Raw genomic sequence first — 23,051 nt, forward strand, 5'->3', positions numbered from 1 at the left:
ATTAGAATTTCTGCCTGTAAATAGGCAACAATGTTATATGTTCTGAACCAAATTATCTTCTATATAGGGTGCTACTTGTTTCATGCTGTCATCCTTTTTAAGCATCCATGTTTATGCAGTAGCAGTGCTTGTGTTTTTTATTTTTAATATATCTAAAGTTTTAAAATAGTTATGATATAACTATTAATTACTGTTAATTAGTATCTTTGTTTTATGTCAATAAACAGAAATTGATGTAGTAGACGGTAAATTGAACTTTTTAATCCTTTAGAAGTAACCCCTTCACTTCTCATGGTTTTAAGTCTGTTAGAAAAGTACTATGAATCAGATTGAGATTTGTTGTTGTCTTGTTTAAAAAGCGTTGCTTTTTTTGGTTTTTTTAGGGCCGCACCCATGGCAGATGGAGGTTCCCAGGCTAGGAGTCAAATTGGAGCCGTAGCTGCTGGCCTACACCACAGCCACAGCAATGCCAGATCCTTAACCCACTGAGCGAGGCCAGGGATCAAACCTCCAAGTTCTCATGGATACTAATCGGATTCAGTTCTGCCGAGTCATGGACGGGAACTCCTAAAGAGCATTTCTTTTAATTATGGGGGAAATCTAATCAGAATTTAAGGAAAGAGGGGGTGCTTATAAAAGAAGTGTTTTTTAATGCTTTGTTCCAATCCTCAGTGAGAGGATGAATAATTATTATGTATGCAAAGATTTTGAATTTGTCTTACCAAGGTTTTATAGGATAGAATTTACTACATAGAAAAACTCAAAACAAGTATTTTACCAGTGTTACATCATTGTAGTTGTTTAAAAGTCATAATCACATCTAATATGAAAATGTTACAATTGTTTTTTGAACCTCATTTTCAGATCATAGCAATGGATCATTTAACTTGAAAGCACTATCAGGAAGCTCTGGATATAAGTTTGGCGTTCTTGCTAAGATTGTGAATTACATGAAGGTAAGTACTTTTAACTAACAAAAATCCTATTAACCTTTTGGCAAAGAAGGATTGAAATTTTCAGAAGTAATTTTTTTTTTTTTTTTTTTTTTTTTGTCTTTTGTCTTTGTTGTTCTTGTTGTTGCCATTTCTTGGGCCGCTCCCGAGGCATATGGAGGTTCCCAGGCTAGGGGTTGAATCGGAGCTGTAGCCACCGGCCTACGCCAGAGCCACAGCAATGCTGGATCCGAGCCTCGTCTGCAACCTACACCACAGCTCACGGCAATGCCGGATCGTTAACCTACTGAGCAAGGGCAGGGACCGAACCCGCGCAACCTCATGGTTCCTAGTCGGATTCGTTAACCACTGCGCCATGACGGGAACTCCCTTCAGAAGTAATTTTGTATGGAAATGTTAAATTTTATCCAATTGTGTGTTTCAGTATGTGTGGTTTATTGTATGTCTATTATACCTTAGTAAAACTGCAAAAAATATTTAATACTTCAAGCCTTTTACATTGTATGAAATTAGCATTTTAGTGAGTCATCCAAGTATATTTAAGCCCACTATTTTCACTAAATGAAATTGTGCTCAGGAAGTAGATATAGTCAGCTTTCAACTAGTCAATACCTTGTGATAAACTCAGTGAGAAAATGTGAATAATGTATAGAATATTACCTCCATTGATGCGAGAAGTAAAAACTACATAGTTCAGGCAGATGGTGGTGGTGGCTTTTCTATATCTTGGAGGAGAAATTCAAGAATTACTGAGGATCTTAGAAAAACATTGACTCAAAAAGAATTAGAATTGTGTGTTTGGTGGAAAATTTAGTATTTTTTGAGGTAAATTTTGAAGTTTTGATGATACAACATTTTGCCTTTACTAAAGACTCTTAATCCTAACTTAGTTTATTAAAGTGAAATTTCATTTATGCCTCAGATGGCTAAGTGATTTCAGATTTACCCCCTTCTACTGTCAAACTCCTATTTCCATTTAGTTTTTAGTTATACCTCTTGAAAGAGTCAAAGAAAGTGCTCTCTTTATGATTTCAAATTTCAGCTATCTATTCCTTAACATATAAACCATTATGTGAGGCTTTTCTTTTGTAATTTGAGAGACCTGGGGTGTCTGGCTATATCTGAAATCTGTGATTTGTATTTGATTTCTAGTAGAAATCTGTTAGTTTATAATTTCCCATTATCAAATAATATACCCTGACATTTAAGCATTCACCTTTCATTCTATATATCCGTTCCCTCACATGGTAGACAATTATTAAAACTTGCTATGTGGTGTTATGGTAGGAATGATATGAATATGCAGATGAAATATATGCCCTCCAGGTTGTCAGTGTATTGAGAGAGACTGACTTTTTTTTTTGGTCTTTTTATCTTTGTAGGGCTGCAAACATGGCATATGGAGGTTCCCAGGCTAGGAGGGTCTATTAGGAGCTGTAGCTGCCGGCCTATGTTACAGCCACAGCAACATGGGATCCCAGCCACATCTGTGACCTACACCACAGCTCACAGCAACGCCAGATCCTTAACCCACTGAGAGAGGCCAGGGATCAAACCCACGTCCTCATGGATGCTAGTTGGGTTCACAAACCCCTGAGCCACGATGGGAACTCCAAGACTGACATTTAAATGTCATGTTTCTGCTACTCTGTGAAAATAGTCTTCATTTATCTAGATGACCCTTACAGCTTTGTTAATCTAGGACAGCAATCTTCAAATTTTTACTCAGTTGTTACCTGAAACAATTTTGAAAAACTGTCCTTTTTTATATTTTTAAATCGATAACTGTAACTTTTAGCTTAAGTTTAAATAGTGACACAGCATGTAATTTCTGACATGTAATATATCAGTAAAATTCAGCACTCTTAAATTTACCTAAGGAAATCTAAATGGTTTTTTGAAAAACATAGAAACAAGCTTAGGTGGTTGGGAATTTTAATTATTTCCCCTTTCCAACTTATGTGTCTGTTGTGTTACTCCCACTGAATTTTATCCTAATGTTATGTATTTTTGTATTTAAAAATCTTATTGATCATCTGTCTAACCTATTTGTCACAATAATATGTATATAAATTGAAATTAGGAATGTTTTCCCTATGACCATAAGGCTATAAATATTAAAAATATTTTCTGGTTTGAATTAGAATTATTACCACACAGTTAGAATAACATACATATATTAAAAAGTTTTTTTTTTTTTTTTGCTTTTTAGGTTCATACCTGTGGCATATGGAAGTTCCCAGGCTAGGAATTGAATGGGAGTTGCAGCTGCTGGCTTACACCATAGCAATGCAGGATCCAAGTCATGTCTGCAACCTACACTGCAGCTCATGGCAACGCTGGATTCTTAACCTACTGAGTAGAGCCAGGGTTTGTTTCTGCTGAGCCATGGTGGGAACTCCTAGAAATAACAAGTTTTATTTTGCGGTAATTAATAAAGAATAAGCACACCTATTGCTAAAAATGAATCTGTTTTATAGCTAGTTATATCTTATGTAATGAGAATTGACTAATTAGAATAAAAATTTCATGATGTAATTTGACAGAGTAGGTTTTAACTACCACACTGAATAATACACCCTCAATCTAAAATAGTTCTTAGATGGTTTTTTGCTATGGGTTTAATATAGCATAATTTGAACAATTTGTTAGTTCTGGAAAATACTTTTTTTTTTTTTTTTTGGTCTTTTTAGCTATTTCTTGGGCTGCTTCCGCGGCATATGGAGGTTCCCAGGCTAGGGGTCGAATCGGAGCTGTAGCCATCGGCCTACGCCTGAGCCACAGCAACACGGGATCCGAGCCGCGTCTGCAACCTACACCACAGCTCACGGCAACGCCGGATCCTTAATCCACTAAGCAAGGGCATGGACCGAACCCGCAACCTCATGGTTCCTAGTCGGATTCGTTAACCACTGCGCCATGACGGGAACTCCTGGAAAATACTTTTATATTTAGAAGAATCAGGCTCCTTAATTGGATTGCTTTAGTTCTTTTTTTTAAAAAAAATGTAATTTTACTGAAGTCTAATTGATGTACAATGTTGTGTTAATTCTTGTTGTACAGCAAAGTGATTCAGCCATACACATACACATATCCATTCCTATGTTATCACAGAACATTGAGTGTGCTATACGGCAGGTCCCTGTTGATTATCCATTCCATATATCAAAGTATGCTTTTGCCATTCCCAAACCCCCAGTTCACCCCTGCCCCCTTCCCCTTTGGTAACCATACTTTTGTTTTCAAAGTCTGTGAGTCTGTTCTCGTTTGTAAATAAATTCATTTTTTAAAATTCAACATGTAAGTAATATCCTATGGTGTTTGTTTTCCTCTGACTTACTTCACTTAGTATGATAATCTCTGGGTCTGTCCATGTTGCTGCAAATGGTATTATTGCATTCTTTTCTATGGCTGAGTAATATTCTATTATATATATATTTTATACACACACATATATATATATATATATACACACACACACACACTTCATCTTCTTTGCCCATTCCTCTATCAGTGCACATTTAGCTTATTTTTATGTTTTGGCTATTGTAAATAGTGCTGCAGTGAACATTGAGGTGCTAGGTATCTTTTAAAAATGAATTTATTTTTTAATTAATTTTTTGCTTTTTAGGGCCTCACCTGTGGCATATGGACGTTCTCAGGCTAGGAGATGAATTGGAGCTGCAGCTACAAGCCTATGCCACAGACATAGCAATGCCAGATCTGAGCTGCATCTGTGACTGATGCTGCAGCTTGTGGCAATTCTGGGTCTTTAACCTACTGAATGAGGCTAGGGATCAAACTCACATCCTCATGGATACTAATTGGGTTCGTAACCTGCTGAGCCACAATAGAACTCCCAGGAACCTTTTTTTTTTTTTTTTTCTTTGGTCTTTTTAGGGCCACATCCACAGCATATAGACGTTCCCAGGCTAGGGGTCAAATTGGAATGGTAGATGCCAGCCGATACCACAGCCACAGAAATGCCAGATCCAAGCCATGTCTGCAGCCTACACCACAGCTCATGGCAGTGCCAGATCCTTTGATCCACTGAACAAGGCCAGGGATCAAATCTCCTTCCTCAAGGATACTAGTCAGGTTTGTTACTGCTGAGCCATGACAGAAACTCCTACATTTAGTTTTCTAAGGCATTGACATACTGTTTTCCATAATGGTTGCACCAGTTTCCGTTCCTACCAACAGTAGAGGAGGATTCCCTTTTCTCCATACCTCCTCCAGCATTTATTGTTTGTAGCCTTTTTTTTTTGGCTATAGCTGTGGCATGTGAAAGTTCCTGAGGCAGGGATTGAACCCATACCACAGTTGCAACCTGTACCACAGCTGTGGCAATGCTGGATCCTTAGCCCACTGCACCACATGGGAGCTTCTGATTGTAGACTTGTTGATAATGGCCATTCAGACTGGTGTGAAGTGATACTTTATTATAATTTTGACTTGCATTTCTGTAATAATTAGTGATGTTGAGCATCTTTTCATATGCTTTTTGGCCATCTGTCTTCTTTGGAAAGATGTCCATTTAGATCTTCTGCTTATTTTTTGATTGGTTTGTTTTTGATATAAAGCTGTGTGAGATTATATATTTTGGAGATTAATCCCTTATCAAATGCTTCGTTTGCAAAGATTTTCTCCCATTCTGTGGGTTGTCTTTTCTCTCTCTCTCTCTTTTTTTTTTTTTGGCTTTTTGCTATTTTCTTGGGCCGCTCCTGCGGCATATGGAGGTTCCCAGGCTAGGGGTGGAATCGGAGCTGTAGACGCCAGCCTACACCACAGCCACAGCAATGTGGGATCTGAGCCGCGTCTGCAACCTACACCACAGCTCATGGCAACGCCAGATCCTCAACCTACTGAGCAAGGGCAGGGATCGAACCCGCAACCTCATAGATTCGTTAACCACTGAGGTATGACAGGAACTCCTGTTTTTTCTCATTTTTAAGCATTTTATTTTTATTTTTTGGCTGCTGTGTGGCATGTGGAGTTCCCAGGCCAGGGATCAGATCTTCAGCTGCAGCTGGGGAGACAGAAACTTTCCAGACAGTGTTTTTTTGACTTGTCCTTTTGTTTGAGTCTCCAGAGTTTATTACACCTCTGGGCAGTGCATTCTAAGTTCTGGGTGGAGGTAAGAGTTGTACCTTTTTTTTTTTTTTTTGGTAAAACGGCAGGCTTGTTTTGAAAAGGAAAGAGTACATATGGAAGATGATCTCTAAACTGATTGTTGAAAAGTCTTCAACTGTCCCTTTTGTACCCCTTTTGATGATCCAATAAAACCAAGAACATAGAAGGAAAGCAAAAAAGGCAACACAAAATGCTCCTCATTCATTTACTGATGGAAGGATTCTTTTTTTTTGGGCTGCTCTCATGGCATATGGAGGTTCCCAGGCTAGGGGTCGAATCAGAGCTGTACTGCTGGCCTACGCCAGAGCCACAGCAATGTGGGATCCGAGCCGCGTCTGCAACCTACACCACAGCTCACGGCAACGCCGGATCGTTAACCCACTGAGCAAGGGCAGGGATCGAACACGCAACCTCATGGTTCCTAGTTGGGTCCTTTAACCACTGCGCCATGACGGGAACTCCTGATGGAAGGATTCTTTAATTGCTCAATGACAATTATTTAGAAATTATATAGAGAAGGTTCAAGGGATGTCATTAGGGAACTATTATGAAGTAGGTGAAGTGAGATTTAGTGCACCAAGTACTAATAAAGAGGAAAAAAAAATTAAGAGCCAGATACAAGAACTTCAAAATCATAATGCCGAGAGCATTTGACATAGGGACAACTGTCCAGCATATCTCACTAGCTCCCAAGATGGTTATTGTTATACCACGGCCTAGTAGTTTACATTATAATAGTAACTGAGAAGTCAAAAAGATTATATTCATTGGACTTATTTAAGAAGGTAGAATTTCATGGTGCATATTGGAAGGATTTTTATAGAAATAGTTAATGTAAAACAAATTTGAAAGAGTAAGTCTAAAAGCCTTCCATATCATCTTGAAAATTCCTGAAGGATGCCTCATTCTCCTATGAGACACTGCTTTGGTTTTCAAATGGCAAATCAATGGTGCACTTTGTTTTAGGCGAAATGATTTTTCTTTTGATCTCATTCTTACCCTTTTATGTGGATGTATTTCGGTTACTTAAGACAATGTTGAAAATTTTGGTTAGTTTGGTTTAGCCTTGGATGCTTGTTCTCAGCATCTCTTGGGAACTTCTAAGAGGTGCAAGTTTTTGGGCCGCTTTTTAGATCTCTTGATCTGGAATTTGGGGGGGTCAGCACCACAGTCTGTTTCATAAGGCCTTCCTTGAGGTGATTCTGATGCATGCTGAAGATTGTGAACAGCTGGCCTGGCTTCTCTCTGAATTAATTCTTTTTTTTTGGTTATGCCTTCAACATCTGGGAATTCCACAGACCAGGTATCAAACCCAAGCCATTGCAGTGTCAACACAGGATCTCTTATCTGTTGTGCCACCAGGGAACTCATTTCTGAATTAATTCTGACAATCATATTTGAATTTAGAAACTCTGAAGTCCAGAGAAGTTAAATGACTGGCTTCTATAAGCTCTGGTTGACAACAGGGTTGGGTCAAGAACATAGATTTATTTAGTCTTAAATATTTAAATTATACACCAGTATCTCATAAATACAGCTGTAAAAATTCTTAAAAAGATGGGAACAAATCAAATCCACTCATATATAAGAAGGGTAATAATATATGATGAAGTAGAGTTATTCTGGGAATCTAAGAGTGGTTACTATTTGAAGATCAGTCAGTGTGAGTCATATTAATAGAATAAAGAGGAGTTCCCGTCGTGGCACAGTGGTTAACGAATCCGACTAGGAACCATGAGGTTGCGGGTTCAATCCCTGCCCTTGCTCAGTGGGTTGAGGATCTGGTGTTGGCGTGAGCTGTGGTGTAGGTTGTAGACGCGGCTCGGATCCCTCATTGCTGTGGCTCTGGCGTAGGCCGGCATCTACAGCTCTGATTCCACCCCTAGCCTGGGAACCTCCATGTGCCGCGGGAAGCGGCCCTAGAAAAGCCAAAAAAAAAAAAAAAAAAAAAGAAGGAAAATCATAGAATCATTGTAGTTACAGAAAAAGCTTCTGGTAAAATCTGACACCATTTATGATAAAAACTGGTAGCAAGCTTGTAGTAGAAGCAAAGTTCCTAATAGAATAGCCTTTCTCAATCTTCTTATCCTGAAGGAACCCTTGAAATAATTTTTAGATCTCAGAGCCCTGGTAAAAAAGATTGTTAAATCTGCAGCTCATGAATATTATTTAATTTGTGAGTTGTGGCTGTAATAAGCCAATAATTGTCCGTGTTCTCTTGGATAGAGAACGAGGTTTTCTTTGTATGTATTTTGCTCAGCTTATTAGCCTACTTTTTTTGGCTTTTTTTTTGCCATACCCTCGGCATGTGGAAGTTCTGGGCCAGGGATTAAACCCACGCCACAGCATCGACCCAAGCTGCAGCAGTGACAACACCAGATTCTTAACCTGGTGTGCTGCATGGGAACTCCTACTAGCTTACTTTTTTTTTTTTTTTTTTTTTTTTTAATGTGTGTGATTTCTTCTTCCCAGAAAGGATGTCAACTCTAATGCAAGTCAGTTTTTTCTTTAATTTTTTTTTTAACCTTATCCAAGTAAGCAACTTGGTTGTTCACAAATGGGCAGAGAAAGGGTCCTTCACCAGGCATGTGTTTTTTGTTGAAAGGGAGGGAAAATGTTTAATTTCATTATTTAGTCATTGGTGGTTTTCAGTAATGCTTGACACTTGCTGATATCCTATCTCACTGTCAAACCCAAACCGCATTGCAAGATTTCCTTTGCTGTATGATTTGTCCAAAGATTCTCTTTTCCTTTGAAATCCAGAAGTCACTTGAAGTCAGCTTTTTTTTTCTAGAACTTTGCAGAAACTCATTCAACTGGTTTGTATAATGAGAAAAAAGTCTGCTTAGAACGCTAGCGTCTGCAGTCATTCTTCATTTTCAAAGCACTCAGTAAAGTATGGTTTCCTGTTTTCTTGAAAGCACTTATGTAACTTACCTTTCAGCCTAAATGTTCTTTAAGAGAGGACTTATCTGCTGGATTTCCATATTGTTATAAGAGATTTATGTGCTCAAGTGCACTGATCTTTGTGTAATAGAGGAGATCATTTTTGTGGCATCATTCAAGTTATTTTTCATTTTATTTCCAAGGATTTTGGATACTGTTACTTGTCTAAAGAAAGTAGTGACTTGTGACAATATCATAACCATCATTGTCATCATGCTTTTTTTTTTTTCTTAAACAAGAGTGGTAAGGGAGTTCCTTGGTGGTCTAGGGGTACTTTCATCGCTGCAGCCTGGGTTCGGTCCTTGGTCTGGGAACTGAGACATCAAACTGCTGCATGCTGTGGCCAAAAATAAATAATACCCGCACCCCCTCAGGAAAACCCTAAAAAACCACAACCCCAAATTGAGAGAGGGAAAAACCTTTTACTGAGCCAGCCTTTCATGGGGCACGTCAGGGAGGGTATCATGGTGGTTCCTCCAAGACAGACCTTTGCTTCCAGATAGGAGGATACCACTTCAGATGTCCTGCTCTTTACTTGTTTGTGGCAGTTTTTGCAGCACAGTTTTTCTTGAAATTTACCATCATTTAAACACTTTACAGGTAGTGCTACATGACTTTTTTTTAGTGAAATCTGTTGGTTTGTCAACCTGGATAGATAGGCTGTTGTTTCTCAGTTTATTAAACAGACTTCTTGAGCATCATGTGACATGTCATCAATTTGTTGACTTAAACTGTTTGGTACTTTTCAGTGTCTTATATTGTGCATTTTACTCACTGTCATTTGGTATGTTGACATTATTAGGTTCCCACCATCTGTGTGATATCCCCCCCATCCTGATTTTCTGGGTATTAAGTTTTACTACTGATAACTTGCCTCCTGAGCCTTTTCACTGAATGTGACCTTTTTTTCCCTTAAAAGCTTTGCTCTGTTCGACTTGAGATTCCAGTAGCTATTTAAAATAGTAAGTACCTTGACTTGCCCATTGCCCATAAGTGTCTTTTCAGTTTTGCTGGAACTATTGTAAGTTATTTGTCATGATGAATAACGGAACAGGACATCTTCCTAGGGTTACTAGGCTATGTAAAACTCATTGATCAGTAGCTCTCATTGTAATGGTAGGCTTTTTGGTATATCTTGTTGCAGTGGTGCAGTGAAGTGGTTTAGAAGATTCTAGTTCTTTATCACTAACTTGGTTAGAATTGTTTGTGGGCCTAGGCTTAGAATCCTTGTCTATCACAAATTTCATCTTCAGAAATCATCACAGTGGCTTCAGACATGTTTATAAAACAAGTGCTAATAAGTTGCAAAACCACAGGGAACACTGACTTTGCAAAAAATATGAATACCTCACAGTATCTGACTTTTATTACTACATGATCCATGTTTTGCAACACTAACAACAGCAAAGCAGCAGGGGGCAGTTGAATCTTGGTGTGTAAGAATTCTTTGTTTAGAATTCCCCGCAGATTTCTGGTTAGAGATGCTTGCTTGCTCTGCTAAGTCATTTGGCGGGGTGCTCTGGAAGGGGGCTGCTGGCATTGTCAGCTCACTGCATTCCCGTTTGTGTAATAGAGATCTTACTAGTTATTGATAAGCTCCTCTTTCATCAGAAACTGATCATGGGCTCAGCCAGATGAATATAGCCCTGCTCCCCACGAGGTGCTAAAAGACTTCTAGTCAAATCGTAAACATGGCAGCTCAGTAGTTGCCTGATACATGAGCAACTGCAATGCACACTGTATGTAGTTGAAAATAAGATATTTAGGAGTTCCCATTGTGGTGCAGTGGTTAACGAATCTGATGAGGAACCACGAGGTTGCAGGTTTCATCCCTAGCCCCGCTCAGTGGGTTAAGGATCTGGTATTGCCGTGAGCTGTGGTGTCGGTCGAAGACACGGCTCGGATCTGGCATTGCTGTGGCTCTGGCGTAGGCTGGTGGCTACAGCTCCAATTGGACCCCTAGCCTGGGAACCTCCATGTGCCATGGGTGTGGCCCTAGAAAAGACCAAAAAAAAAAAAAAAAGATGAAAATAAGATACTTATTTTTAAATTACTCTTAGGGTATGCCTAGTGACATCTTATGGAACCTATGGTGGAGAAACCCTGTGAAAAGAGTGTATTTGAAAACCTAGACACTTAGGGTGAATTAGTGACTGCTTTTCTCTTGAGGACAGAAGGCACTTTTTCATTTTTCTTAAGCTGTATTCATTCTTCTGTTTCCAGATTAACTTGGCCTTTTGATAATTTTATATTGTAATGGGGACAAGTTTTATTTATTTATTTAAATTTTTTTGCTTTTTAGGACTGCATCTGTGGCATATGGAGGTTCCCAGGCTAGGGGTCAAATTGGAGCTAGAGCTACTGGCCTATACCACAGCCATAGCAACGCCAGATCCGAGCCAAGTCTTTGACCTACACCACAGCTCACGGCAATGCCAGATCCTTAACTCACTGAGCGAGGCCAGGGATTGAACCCAAAACCTCATAGTTCCTAGTCGATTCATTTCTGCTGCGCTATGATGGGAACTCCAAGAGACAAATTTTAATAGTAAAGCAAACTAAGGAAAATGTAATACATTTGATAATGAGAGATAATGGATAATACAGAATAGTTATTTTGAAGGAGTTGATCTTGGCTGTCTTTGGACGAGTAAAATTACCATAAGCTCCTTTATGCCTTCTAATTTAGGCTAGACACTTCCAGGTCCGTATATCCAAAATATACAAAGTCCTAGTGCAAAATATTACATTGATCTCCACCTATTTTTTTTTTTTTTTTTTCTTTTTAGGGCCTCACCTGCAGCCTATGGAGGCTCCTAGGCTAGGGGTCTTACTGGAGCTGTAGCCGCCGGCCTACACCACAGCCACAGCAACATCAGATCTGAGCCATGTCTGTGACCTATACCACAGCTCATGGCAATGCCCTATCCTTAACCCACTGAGCGAGGCCAGGGATTGAACCCGCAACCTCATGGTTCCTAGTCGGATTCGTTTCCGCTGTGCCATGACGGGAACTCCTCCACCAATTTTTTGTCCACCCTGAAATTATTTATTTATTTATTTATTTGTCTTTTTGCCATTTCTTGGGCCGCTCCCGCGGCATATGGAGGTTCCCAGGCTAGGGGTCAAATCGGAGCTGTAGCTGCCAGCCTATGCCAGAGCCACAGCAACACGGGATCCAAGCCGCATCTGCGACCTACACCACAGCTCACGGCAACGCCGGATCGTTAACCCACTGAGCAAGGCCAGGGATCGAACCTGCAACCTCATGGTTTCTAGTCGGATTCATTAACCACTGCGCCACGACGGGAACTCCTGTCTACCCTGAAGTTAAAATTTTTCTAGCCTACTGTTTTTTTACACATGTTTTAATGTACTACTGCACAGATATACTGTGTATGTTATAAACTTGTGCAAATTAGATATTTTGAAATTGAGATAAAAAGTAAAATGAATATGTTTTCTTAAAAAGCCCTTTTGCTAGTTGAAAGCAATATGGTTGAACATGTCATGTCTGAAAATCTTCATTTAGCCTTTTCTTATAAAAATGATATTTATGCCATTTTAAGTTTAGTTTATTTGGATCCTTGTTTTTAATTTGCTTTCATAGCTATAAATACAAGGATTTATAGATCTAAAGGGAAGAGAGTACTTATCTTAATTTTTTATTGCTGCTGTAACAAATTACTGCAAACTTGGTGGCTTAAAATAACACAAACTGATTATCTTGCAGTTTTTTAAGTCAAGTCCACAGTCATTTTCCCCAGGCTAAAGTCAGGGTGTAGGCAGGATAGTTCCTTCTGGAGGCTCTCAGGGCCCTTCTGTTTTCTTTCCTTTTTCAGCTTCTAGAGGCAGCTGCACTTCCTTACACATGGCCCCTTCTTTGTACCACTCCAGCCTCTTACTTCCTTTGTCGTATCTACCACTATTCATATTCACTGTGACTCTTCTCCCTGTTTCCCCAGGATGCTGGTGATTACATTGGTCCCATGTAGATAACCCATGATAATCTAGCTCAAGCTCCTTAATTTAATCACACTGTGAAGTCCCTTTTGCTCCATATGGTAACACAGTCACAGGTTGCAGAGATCTGGTGGTGGATGTTTTTGGGGGAGAGGCTGCAGTATTGAAGGGAAGGAATTCAGTGGTGACCACAGTCATGGTCGGTACCTCTTTACAAAATTATGACACTAATTTTTTTATCCGTCTCACCGTTAGGCAGTTAAGTTAGTAAATTTCCATCTTTCCATATGTTGCTTCATGCAGACATATCAAGAGAGTTTATAATTTTTGATGAATTGATTTTAAACTCAACAGTTTTGTTTGGAAGAGTTTTTTTTTTAATATTTTTTATTTTTATTTTTTTTATTTTTATTTTTATTTTTTGTCTTTTTGTCTTTTTGATGTTGTTGTTGTTGTTGCTATCTCTTGGGCCGCTTCCGAGGCATATGAGGTTCCCAGGCTAGGGGTTGAATCAGAGCTGTAGCCACCGGCCTACGCCAGAGCCACAGCAATGCGTGATCCGAGCCGAGTCTGCAACCTACACCACAGCTCATGGCAACGCCGGATCGTTAACCCACTGAGCAAGGGCAGGGACCGAACCCGCGACCTCATGGTTCCTAGTCGGATTCGTTAACCACTGCGCCATGACGGGAACTCCAGGAAGAGTTTTAAAATATTTCTAAAATTTGTAAGATAGGCTGACATGAGAGTTTTTATTCTTAAATATTTTAAACTCTGAAATCACATAATGATGGAAATATTCCCCAAACATTCTTTTTCCTTTTTTTTTTTTTTTTTTTTTTGTCTTTACTGGGGATGGAGATGGTCATATGATCTGGCTCCTGCTTACCCCCCCCCTTTTTTTTTTTTTGGTCTTTTCTAGGGCCACACCTATGGCATATGGAGATTCCTAGGCTTAGGGGTCTAATCGGAGCTGTAGCCACCAGCCTACGCCACAGCCATAGCAACATCAGATCCGAGCTGCATTTGCAACCTACCCCACAGCTCATGGCAATGCCAGATCCATAACCCACAGAGCAAGGCAAGGAATCGAACCCACAACCTCATGGTTCCTAGTTGGATTCGTTAACCACTGAGCCACGACAGGAACTCCAAAACATTCTTTTTCAAAATGCTCTTTGCTCAGTGTGAATTTCTTTCAAAAAATTATTTTTACACTTGTTAAAATGCTAGTTTTACTTTGAAGGAATAGATTTATAATAATTAAAAAATTGTTAGCAAACTATGAATAGCCTCTGTAATCTTAGAAATAGCTAACAGATTTGAAACACTTGCCTTTTTGTAAAAAGTTGTAACTCAGTTTTAAGTGGCTACTCCTTATGGGTTTATAAAATCATTGTACAGTCTCTGTATTTTAAAGGTCTTTAAAAAAAAAAAAAAAGATTCACCATTGTGCTGGCATTTTACAGCAGGTTAACTGCAGTGTGTTGCAGAATGCTGTGAGTGAGCGGGTGAAGCCATGTCTGTCAATCTTTGCCAAGTGGGATTCCCACTTTCCTTCAGGATTCCTCCATGCGTGTGGCCATACGACATGAAGCCAAGGGAGTCTCTTGTGTTAGTTCACATATTAAGAATTAGTAAAGCGTAATTTTTAAGTGTAAATTTTATTTTTTTAATTACCCAATGAATTTTATTTTATAGGTGTACAACAGTCATGACAACCACATTTTATAGCATTTCCATCCCAAACCCTCAGTGTGTCCTCCCACTCCCCAACCTGTCTCATTTGGAGACCATAAGTTTTTCAAAGTCTGTGAGTCAGTATCTGCTCTGCAAAGAAGTTCATTGTGTCCTTTTTTTAAATTCCACGTATAAGTGATAGCATTTGATGTTGGTGTCTCACCGTCTGACAGACTTCACTTAGCATGATAATTTCTAGGTATATCCATGTTGCTATGAATGCCGTTATTTCTTTCCTTTTAATGGCTGAGAAATATTCCATTGTGTGCATGTACCACATCTTTACCCACTCCTCTGGACATTTAGGTTGTTTCCATGTCTTGGCTATTGTATATAGTGCAGCAGTGAACATTGGAGTACATGTATCTTTTTGAGTCATGGTTTTCTGTGGTTAGATAGATGCTCAGGAATGGGATGGCTGGATCAAATGGTAATTCTATTTTTAGTTTTCTGAGGCATCTCCATACTGTTTTCCACAGTAGTTGCACCAGGTTACATTCCCACCAACAGTGTAATAGGGTTCCTTTTTCTCCACACCCTCTCTAGCACTTATTGTTTGTAGACTTTTCGATGATGGCCCTTCTGGCCAGTGTAAGGTGATACCTCATAGTGGTTTTGATTTGCGTTTCTCTAATAATGAGTGATGTTGAACATCTTCTCTTGTGTTTTTTGGCTATCTGTATGTCTTCTTTGGAAAATTGTCTATTTAGATCTTCTGCCCATTTTTTGATGGGGTTTTTCATTTTTTTGGTATTGAGCTGCAGAAGGTGTTTATAAATTTTGGAGATGAATCCCTTGTCAGTCGCTTCATTTGCAAATATTTTCTCCCATTCTGTGGGTTGTCTTTTTGTTTTGTTTAGGGTTTCCTTTGCTGTGCAGAAATTTTTTAAGTTTAATTAAGTCCCACTTGTTTATTTTTACTGTCATTACTCTAAGAGGTAGATGTGAGAAAATGTTGCTGTCATTTATGTCGGAGAGTGTTTGGCCTATGTTTTGCTCTAAGAGTTTTATAGTATCTGGTCTTATATCTAGGTCTTTAATCCATTTTGAGTTTATTTCTGTGTATGGTGTTAGGAAGTGTTCTAATTTCATTCTTTTCCATGTGGCTGTCCAGTTTTCCCAGCTCCATTTTTCTTTTTCAGGATGTCTATGGGTCTTCTGGGTCTTTTGTGCTTCCAAACAAATTTTAAAATATTTTGTTCTAGTTCTGAGAAAAATGTCCTTTGATAATTTGATAGGGATTGCATTGAATCTGTAGATTGCCTTGGGTAGTATGGTCATTTTGATAATATTGACTCTTCCCATCCAAGAGCATGAGATGTCTTTCCATCTGTTTGTGTCATCATTGATTTCTTTCATCAGCGTCTTATAGTTTTCAGAGTACAGGTCTTTTGTGTGTCTTTTTTCTTTGTGTCTTTTCTAGGGCCGCACCCTTGGCATATGGAGGTTCCCAGGCTAGGGGTCTAATCAGAGATATAGCTTCAGGCATACACCAGAGCCACAGCAACTCGGGATCCAAGTTGCGTCTTGCAACCTACATCACGGATCACGGCAACGCTGTATCCTTAACCCACTGAGTGAGGCCAGGGATTGAACCCACAATCTCATGGTTCCTAATCGGATTCATTAACCACTGAGCTATGACAGGATCTCCTCTTTTGTCTCTAGGTAGGTTTATTCCTAAGTATTTTATCCTTTTTGATGTGTTGGTAAATGGGATTGCTTCCCCAATTTTTCTTTCTGATCTTTTGTTGTCAGTATATAAAAATGCAGTTGATTTCTGTGTATTAATTTGAATCCTGCGACTTTGCTAAATTCATTGATGAGCTCTAACAGTTTTCTGTTAGAGTCTTTAGGATTCTTTAGGTATAGTATCATGTCATCTGCAAATAGTGATAGTTTTACTTCTTCCTTTCCAATTTGGATTCCTTTTATTCTTTTACTTCTCCGGTTGCCGTGGCTAGGACTTCCAAAACCATGTTGAATAGTAGTGGTGGGAATGGACATTCTCGTCTTGTTCCTGATCTCAGTGGAAATTCTTTCAGCTTTTCACCATTGAGAATGATGTTAGCTCTGGGTTTGTTATGTATGGCCTTCATTATGTTGAGGTAGGTTCCTTCTGTGCCCACCTTCTGGAGGATTTTTATCAGAAATGGGTGTTGGATTTTGTCAAAGGCTTTTTCCGCATCTGTCATGAGGATCATGTGGTTTTTACTCTTCAATGTGTTAATGTGGTGTATCACACTGATGGATTTGTGGATATTGAAGAACACTTGTATCCCTGGGATAAATCCCACTTGATCATGATGTACAATCCTTTTAATGTATTGTTGGATTCGGTTTGCAATATTTTATTGAAGATTTTTGCATCTATGTTCATCAGTGAAATTGGCCTGTAATTTTCTTTTTTTGTGGTATCTTTGTCTGTTTTGGTATCAGGGTGATGGTGGGTGGCCTCATAGAATGAGTTTGGGAGTGTTCCTCCCTCTGCAATTTTTTGGAGTAGTTTCAGAAGGATAGGTGTTAGCTCTTCTCTAAATGTTTGATAGAATTCACTTGTGAAGCCTTCTGGTCCTGGACTTTTGTTTGTTGGAAGTTTTTGAATCACAGTTTCAATTTCAGTTCTTGTGATTGGTCTGTTCGTCTTTTCTACTTCATTTTGGTTTAGTCTTGGAAGATTGTGCTTTTCTAAGAAATTATCCATTTCTTCTGGGTTTTCCATTTTATTGGCATATAGTTGCATGTGGTAGTCTCTTATGATCCTTTGTATTTCTGTGATGTCTGCTGTTACTTCTTTTTCATTTCTATTTTTATTGATTTGAGAGCTCTCTCTTTTTTTCTTGATAAGTCTGACTAAGGGTTTATCAATTTTGTTGATTTTTTTTCAAAGAACCAGCTTTTAGTTTCATTGATCTTTTCTATGGTTTTCTTTGTTTCTATTTCATTGATTTCTGCTCTGATCTTTATGATTTCTTTCCTTCTATTAACTTCAGGTCTTGTCTGTTCTTCTCTGTCTAGCTTTTTTAGGTGTAAAGTTAGCTTGTTTATTTGAGCTTTTTCTTGTTTCCTGAGGTGGGCTTGTATTGCTATAAACTTCCCTCTTAGAGCTGCTTTTGCAGCATCCCGTAGGTTTTGGAGTGTCGTATCTTTGTGGTCATTTGCTTCTTGGTATTTTTTAATTTCCTTTTTGATTTCTTCAGTGGTCCATTGGTTGTTTAGTAGCATGTTGTTTAGTCTCCATGTGTTCGTGTTTTCTGCAGTTTTTTTCTTGTTGTTTTCCAGTCATTGTAGTTAGAATACTTGATATGATTTCAATTTTCTTACAGTTACCAAGGCTTGATTTGCAGCCCAGGATGTGATTAAGTGGAAACTTTAGATTAAAAATTTTTATAAAGCTTCTAAAGAATCTTTCAAATGCATTGACCTTTGTAGCCCTGTAGTGTATACATTAGTCTTTGGAGCCCACTGTGTTGTATATGCTGCAGCTGCCCCTCCTTCCTTTTTCTCTATATTCTAGTTATCATTCAGAGGCTTACCCATACTTTGCTTTCTCTTTCATCTCTTCAGATTGTACCTGTCTTTTTGATAGATAATTATTTACCAAACTTTCATCTATGTATGTTTAGCTCTGACCCTATTTTGGGAGTTCTTGAAAGCAGAAGTGATTTTGCATTTCATTGTATGTCTCAGTGCAGTACTTTTGGCATATAGGAGTTATCAATATTTGAGTAAGTGAATGAATTAACAGAAGATGCTCAGTATAGGGTTCTATCTTTTGGTATAAAAAATATAAAGAGGTATGAATGAAGAAATCTTGTTCTCACCTCTAATTTCTACTTATTTTCTCTCCTGCACTGTGTCTTATAGATAATCTTTTATTGCTTTTTTAATGATGATTTCTAATGGTTCTTTGTATACAAACAAAGTAGGGATATAAATATTTTTGTCCCTTCCTGTATAAAAGGTTTCATACTACATTTGTTTATTTTTAAAAATTGGGATAGAGTTGACATACTACCTTGTATTATGTACAGCGTAATAATTTGATATATGTGTATACTATGCAGTTTGGTATTATTAACTATAGATACCATGCTGTCCATTACATCTCCGACTTATTTGTCTGGAAGTTTGTACCCTTTGACTACCTTGACCCTTTTTTTTTTTTGAAATCAGAGCTGTAGCCGCTGGCCTACACCACAGCCCAGCAACACAAGATCTAAGCCGTGTCTGCGACCTACATCACAGAGCTCATGGCAGTGCTGGATCCTTAACCCACTGAGCAAGGCCAGGGATGTAACCTGCGTCCTCATGGATACTAGTCAGATTCCTTTCTGCTGAGCCATGACAGGAACTGCACCTTGACCCATTTTGTTTACCCCTTATCCCCCGTGCCACCTCTGGCAACCACTAATCTGTTCTCTCTTTCTGTAAGTTCGTTTGTTTTTTGGTTCTGCATATAAGTGAGATCATACAGTATTTGTCTTTCCCTGTGTGACTTGTGTCACTTAGCACAGTGCCCTTAAGGTCCAACCACGTTGTTGCAAATGGCAGAATTGCCTTCTGTGGCTAAATAACATTCCAGTATTCGATCTGTGTATGTGTAGGTGTATATAAAAGTTTTAGAATTGATTTTATTCTTTAGAGCAATCTGAGGTTTACAGTGTAACTGGGCAGAAAAAAAAAAAAATATCACTTGACTCTTTCCAACCTCCCACACTATCAGCATGTTGCATCATAGTGGTACATTTGTTAAAATCTTTGAACCTATGCATTGTTATCACCTGAAGTCCACAGTTTACTTTGGGATTCACTCTTGGTGTTACATAATCTGTAGGTTTTGACAAATGTGTAATGAATGTATCCATTATTACAGTATCATGCAAAATAATTTCAATGCCCTAAAAATCCTCTGTCCTCTGCCTGTTTATCTTTCCGTTTCCCTTAACCCTTGGCAACAAGGAAGTTGTTCATTCTCCATAGTTTTATTTTTTCCAGAATGCCATATAGTTGTATGTAGCCTTTTCAGACTGGCTTCTTTCATTTAGTAATAGGCATTTAAATTTCTTCCATGTCTTTTCATGACTTGATAGTTCATTTCTTTTTAGCAATGAATAATATTCCATTGTCTGGAGGTACTTCAGTTTATCAGTTGACCTACTGGAGGACATATTGGTGGCTTCTAAGTTTTGGTGGTTATGAGTAAAGCTGCTATAAACATCTGTGTGCAATTTTTTGGGTGAACATAAGTTTTCAGCTGTTTTGGGTAAAAACTAAAGAGTGCAATTTTTGGATTGTATAATATGTTGAATTTTAAAAGAAACTGCCAGTCTGTCTTCTAGACTGGCTGTACCATTTGCATTTCCACCAGCAGAGAATGAGAATTCCTCTTCTCCACATGCTCTTCAGCATTTGATGTCTACATATGTTTTTTAACCTAATAATTTGTCCTGGACATCTTTCTAAATTAGCACATAGAGAACATTTTCATTCTCTTTTTAAACATCTGTAATCTGTATAGTAGCATTGATGTTCTGTAGTTTATTTAATCAGTCCTCTGTTGGTGGCCACTTGACTCGTTTCTAGTATTTTCCTTTTACAAACAATGCTGCAAATAACCCTGTTGCCTTTCCATGTTCTGGTTTATCTGTAGGGTAAGTTCCTGGAAGTGGAATTGCTGGGTTAAGGGTTTCAGTGCACTTACATTGCCAGATTCCTTTGCTCAGAGTGTATTGGTTTGCATTTGTACCAGTAGTGTGTGAGAGGGCCTCTTTCCTTACAGTCACTCCAATAGCGTTGTCAAACATGGATTTTTGTCAGTGTGATAGATGAGAAATGTCTTAGTGGAAGTTGAGTATCTTTTCATGTTTAAGGTTGTTTGTATCTCCTTTTTTGTGATTTGTATGTTCTTGTCTTTGCGTCCTTTTCTTTTTTTTTTATGGCTGCGCCTTTGACATGTGGAAGTTCCCACGCCAGGGACTCAACTGTGCCATAGTAGTGACCTGAGCTGTTGCAGTGACAATGCTGGATCCTTAATTTGCTGTGCCACAAGGCAACTCCATAAGTCATTTTCTTGTTAGGTTTTTGGAAGTGTTAAAATATTAGGAAGGTGGAGTTCCCGTCTTGGCTCAGTGGTTAGCAAATCTGACTAGCATCCATGGGGGTGCAGGTTCAATCCCTGGACTTGTTCAGTGTGTTAAGGATCTGGCCTTGCCGTGAGCTGTGGTGTAGGTCACAGATGCGGCTTGGATCCTGCATTGCTGTGGCCATGGGGTGGGCTAGTGCCTAGTGGCTCCAGCTCTGGTTAGACCTCCAGCCTGGGAACCTCCATATGCTGTGGGTATGGCCCTAAAAAGTCCAAAAAAAAAAAAAAAAGAAGAAAAGAAGGTGAACTCTTTGTGATATAAATTGCAAATATTTTATCTTAGTTTTTGATTTGATTTTATAATTTTTTTTTTTTTTTTTTTGTCTTTTTTGCTATTTCTTTGGGCCGCTCCCACAGCATATGGAGGTTCCCAGGCTAGGGGTCGAATCGGAGCTGTAGCCACCAGCCTACGCCAGAGCCACAGCAACACAGGATCCAAGCTGCGTCTGCGACCTACACCACAGCTGACGGCAACGCCATATCCCTAACCCACTGAGTGAGGCCAGGGATCAAACCCGCAATCTCATGGTTCCTAGTCGGATTCATTAACCACTGAACCACGACGGGAACTCCTGATTTTATATGTTTGAAGTTAGTTTTGTCTGACTTTATAGTCCAGTCTCTTCATCACTATAATTGTACTATCTCATATAATATACCGTTTACATTCCTGAAAAGATTGATTTACTTGTAACTATTATTTAATGCAGTTAGCATTTCAAAACTGTCTTTTAATAATAGTTTCTTCCTTCAATAGACACGGCATCAGCGAGGAGATACACATCCTCTTACTTTAGAAGAAATTTTGGATGAAACACAACATTTAGATATTGGACTTAAGCAGAAACAATGGTTAATGACTGAGGTAAGAATTAGCTTAAATTATTGTAAAAAAAATTGCTATAATTAGTGTTTTAATTTGCTGAAATCTGATAATTGTTTTCGCTTTTTCTTAAAATAATTGGTGTAGGGTTTTTTGGTTTTTGGGGTTTGTTTTGCTTTTTAGGGCAGCACCCACGACATACGGACATATGGAGGTTTCCAGGCTAGGGATCGAATCTGAGCTGTAGCTGCCGACCTGCACCACAGCCACAGCAATGCCAGATCCGAGTCGTGTCTGTGACCTACACCACAGCTCACGGCAGTGCCGGATCCTTAAGCCACTGAGTGAGGCCAGGGATAGAATTTACGTTCTCATGGATGCTATTCAAATTTGTTTCTGCTGAGCCACGACGGGGACTTCCTATGTTGGCAAATTGTATTGTTGCTGTGTTTTAGGACATGTATAGCTTCAGGTATTGTAGGGAAAGCAAAATATTTGTCATACCACTACCACTATTATGCTTTGATGGTGATGTTACTGCCTATTGGAAAAATAATTGGGAACATCGTATATCTAAACACAACACAGAATGAAAAGGAATCCTGAAACAAACAATCAGTGACCATGATGCGAATGTGGAAATGAGTAGCATTTTAAAAATTGAGATATTTTGTCTCTAGGTATGAAATGACAGTTTAGTAAGACATCTTTCTAGGACCAGTGCTGGTTCTAAAAAACAAATGTAAACTTTCTAAAATAGAATTCAGTTAATTTATTTTACCAAGCAAAATATTTTTCTTGATTTTCATAAGGTAAAATGAGCCAGTTAGTGTCATTACAGCTCATTATGTTACTAATACACAAATAGTGGTAATCCACATTTAAATTTTGATGCTTAATCTTGGATGGACTACCATATTAGGTAAAAGTTATTTTAATTACCATTCTATTCTCCTTCCTTCCTTCTTTCTTTCTTTCTTTTTTTTTTTTTTGCTTTTAAGGCCACACCTGCAGTGTGTGGAAGTTCCCAGGCTAGGGGTTGAATTGGAGCTTCAGCTGCTGGCCTACACCATAGCCATAGCAATGCAAGATCTGAGTTGTGTCTAAGACCTACACACACACCATAGCTCCTGGCAACACTGGCTCCCTGACCCGCTGAGAGAGGGCTGGAATAGAACCTGCATCCTCATGGATACTAGTTGGATTCGTTTCTGCTGCGCAACAACAGGAACTCCTCTTCTTTCTCTGTTTCTTCTCTTTATCCTTTCAGAGTCAGGCTGGCAGCTATAGAAGAAAATAAGTAGGATTGCTCTTTCTTGAAGAGCTTTCCTTCTGATATTGGCTGTAC

The 23,051-nt window shown here is 38.8% G+C and overlaps 1 protein-coding gene across 4 annotated transcripts in view; it reads left to right on the forward strand.

Moving 5' to 3' along the window:
• GTF2E2 (general transcription factor IIE subunit 2) overlaps window positions 1-23,051 on the forward strand; it is an 81,272-nt gene that overhangs the window by 22,311 nt on the left and 35,910 nt on the right. For all 4 annotated transcript variants that reach the window (XR_014828794.1, XR_014828795.1, XM_084998136.1 and 1 more), the window contains 2 exon segments: window positions 865-956; window positions 21,638-21,745. Coding sequence is in view for 2 of the 4 variants with exons in the window: in XM_084998136.1 (XP_084854262.1) it covers window positions 865-956; window positions 21,638-21,745 (200 nt within the window). In the remaining 2 variants the exon portion in view is untranslated.

Source organism: Sus scrofa, chromosome 15 (genome assembly GCF_054392235.1).
Source record: "Sus scrofa isolate SSC_HxYL_T2T_F1_AM1 chromosome 15, Sscrofa_HxYL_maternal_Yorkshire_Landrace_v2.0, whole genome shotgun sequence".
Taxonomy (NCBI): Eukaryota; Metazoa; Chordata; class Mammalia; order Artiodactyla; family Suidae; genus Sus; species Sus scrofa.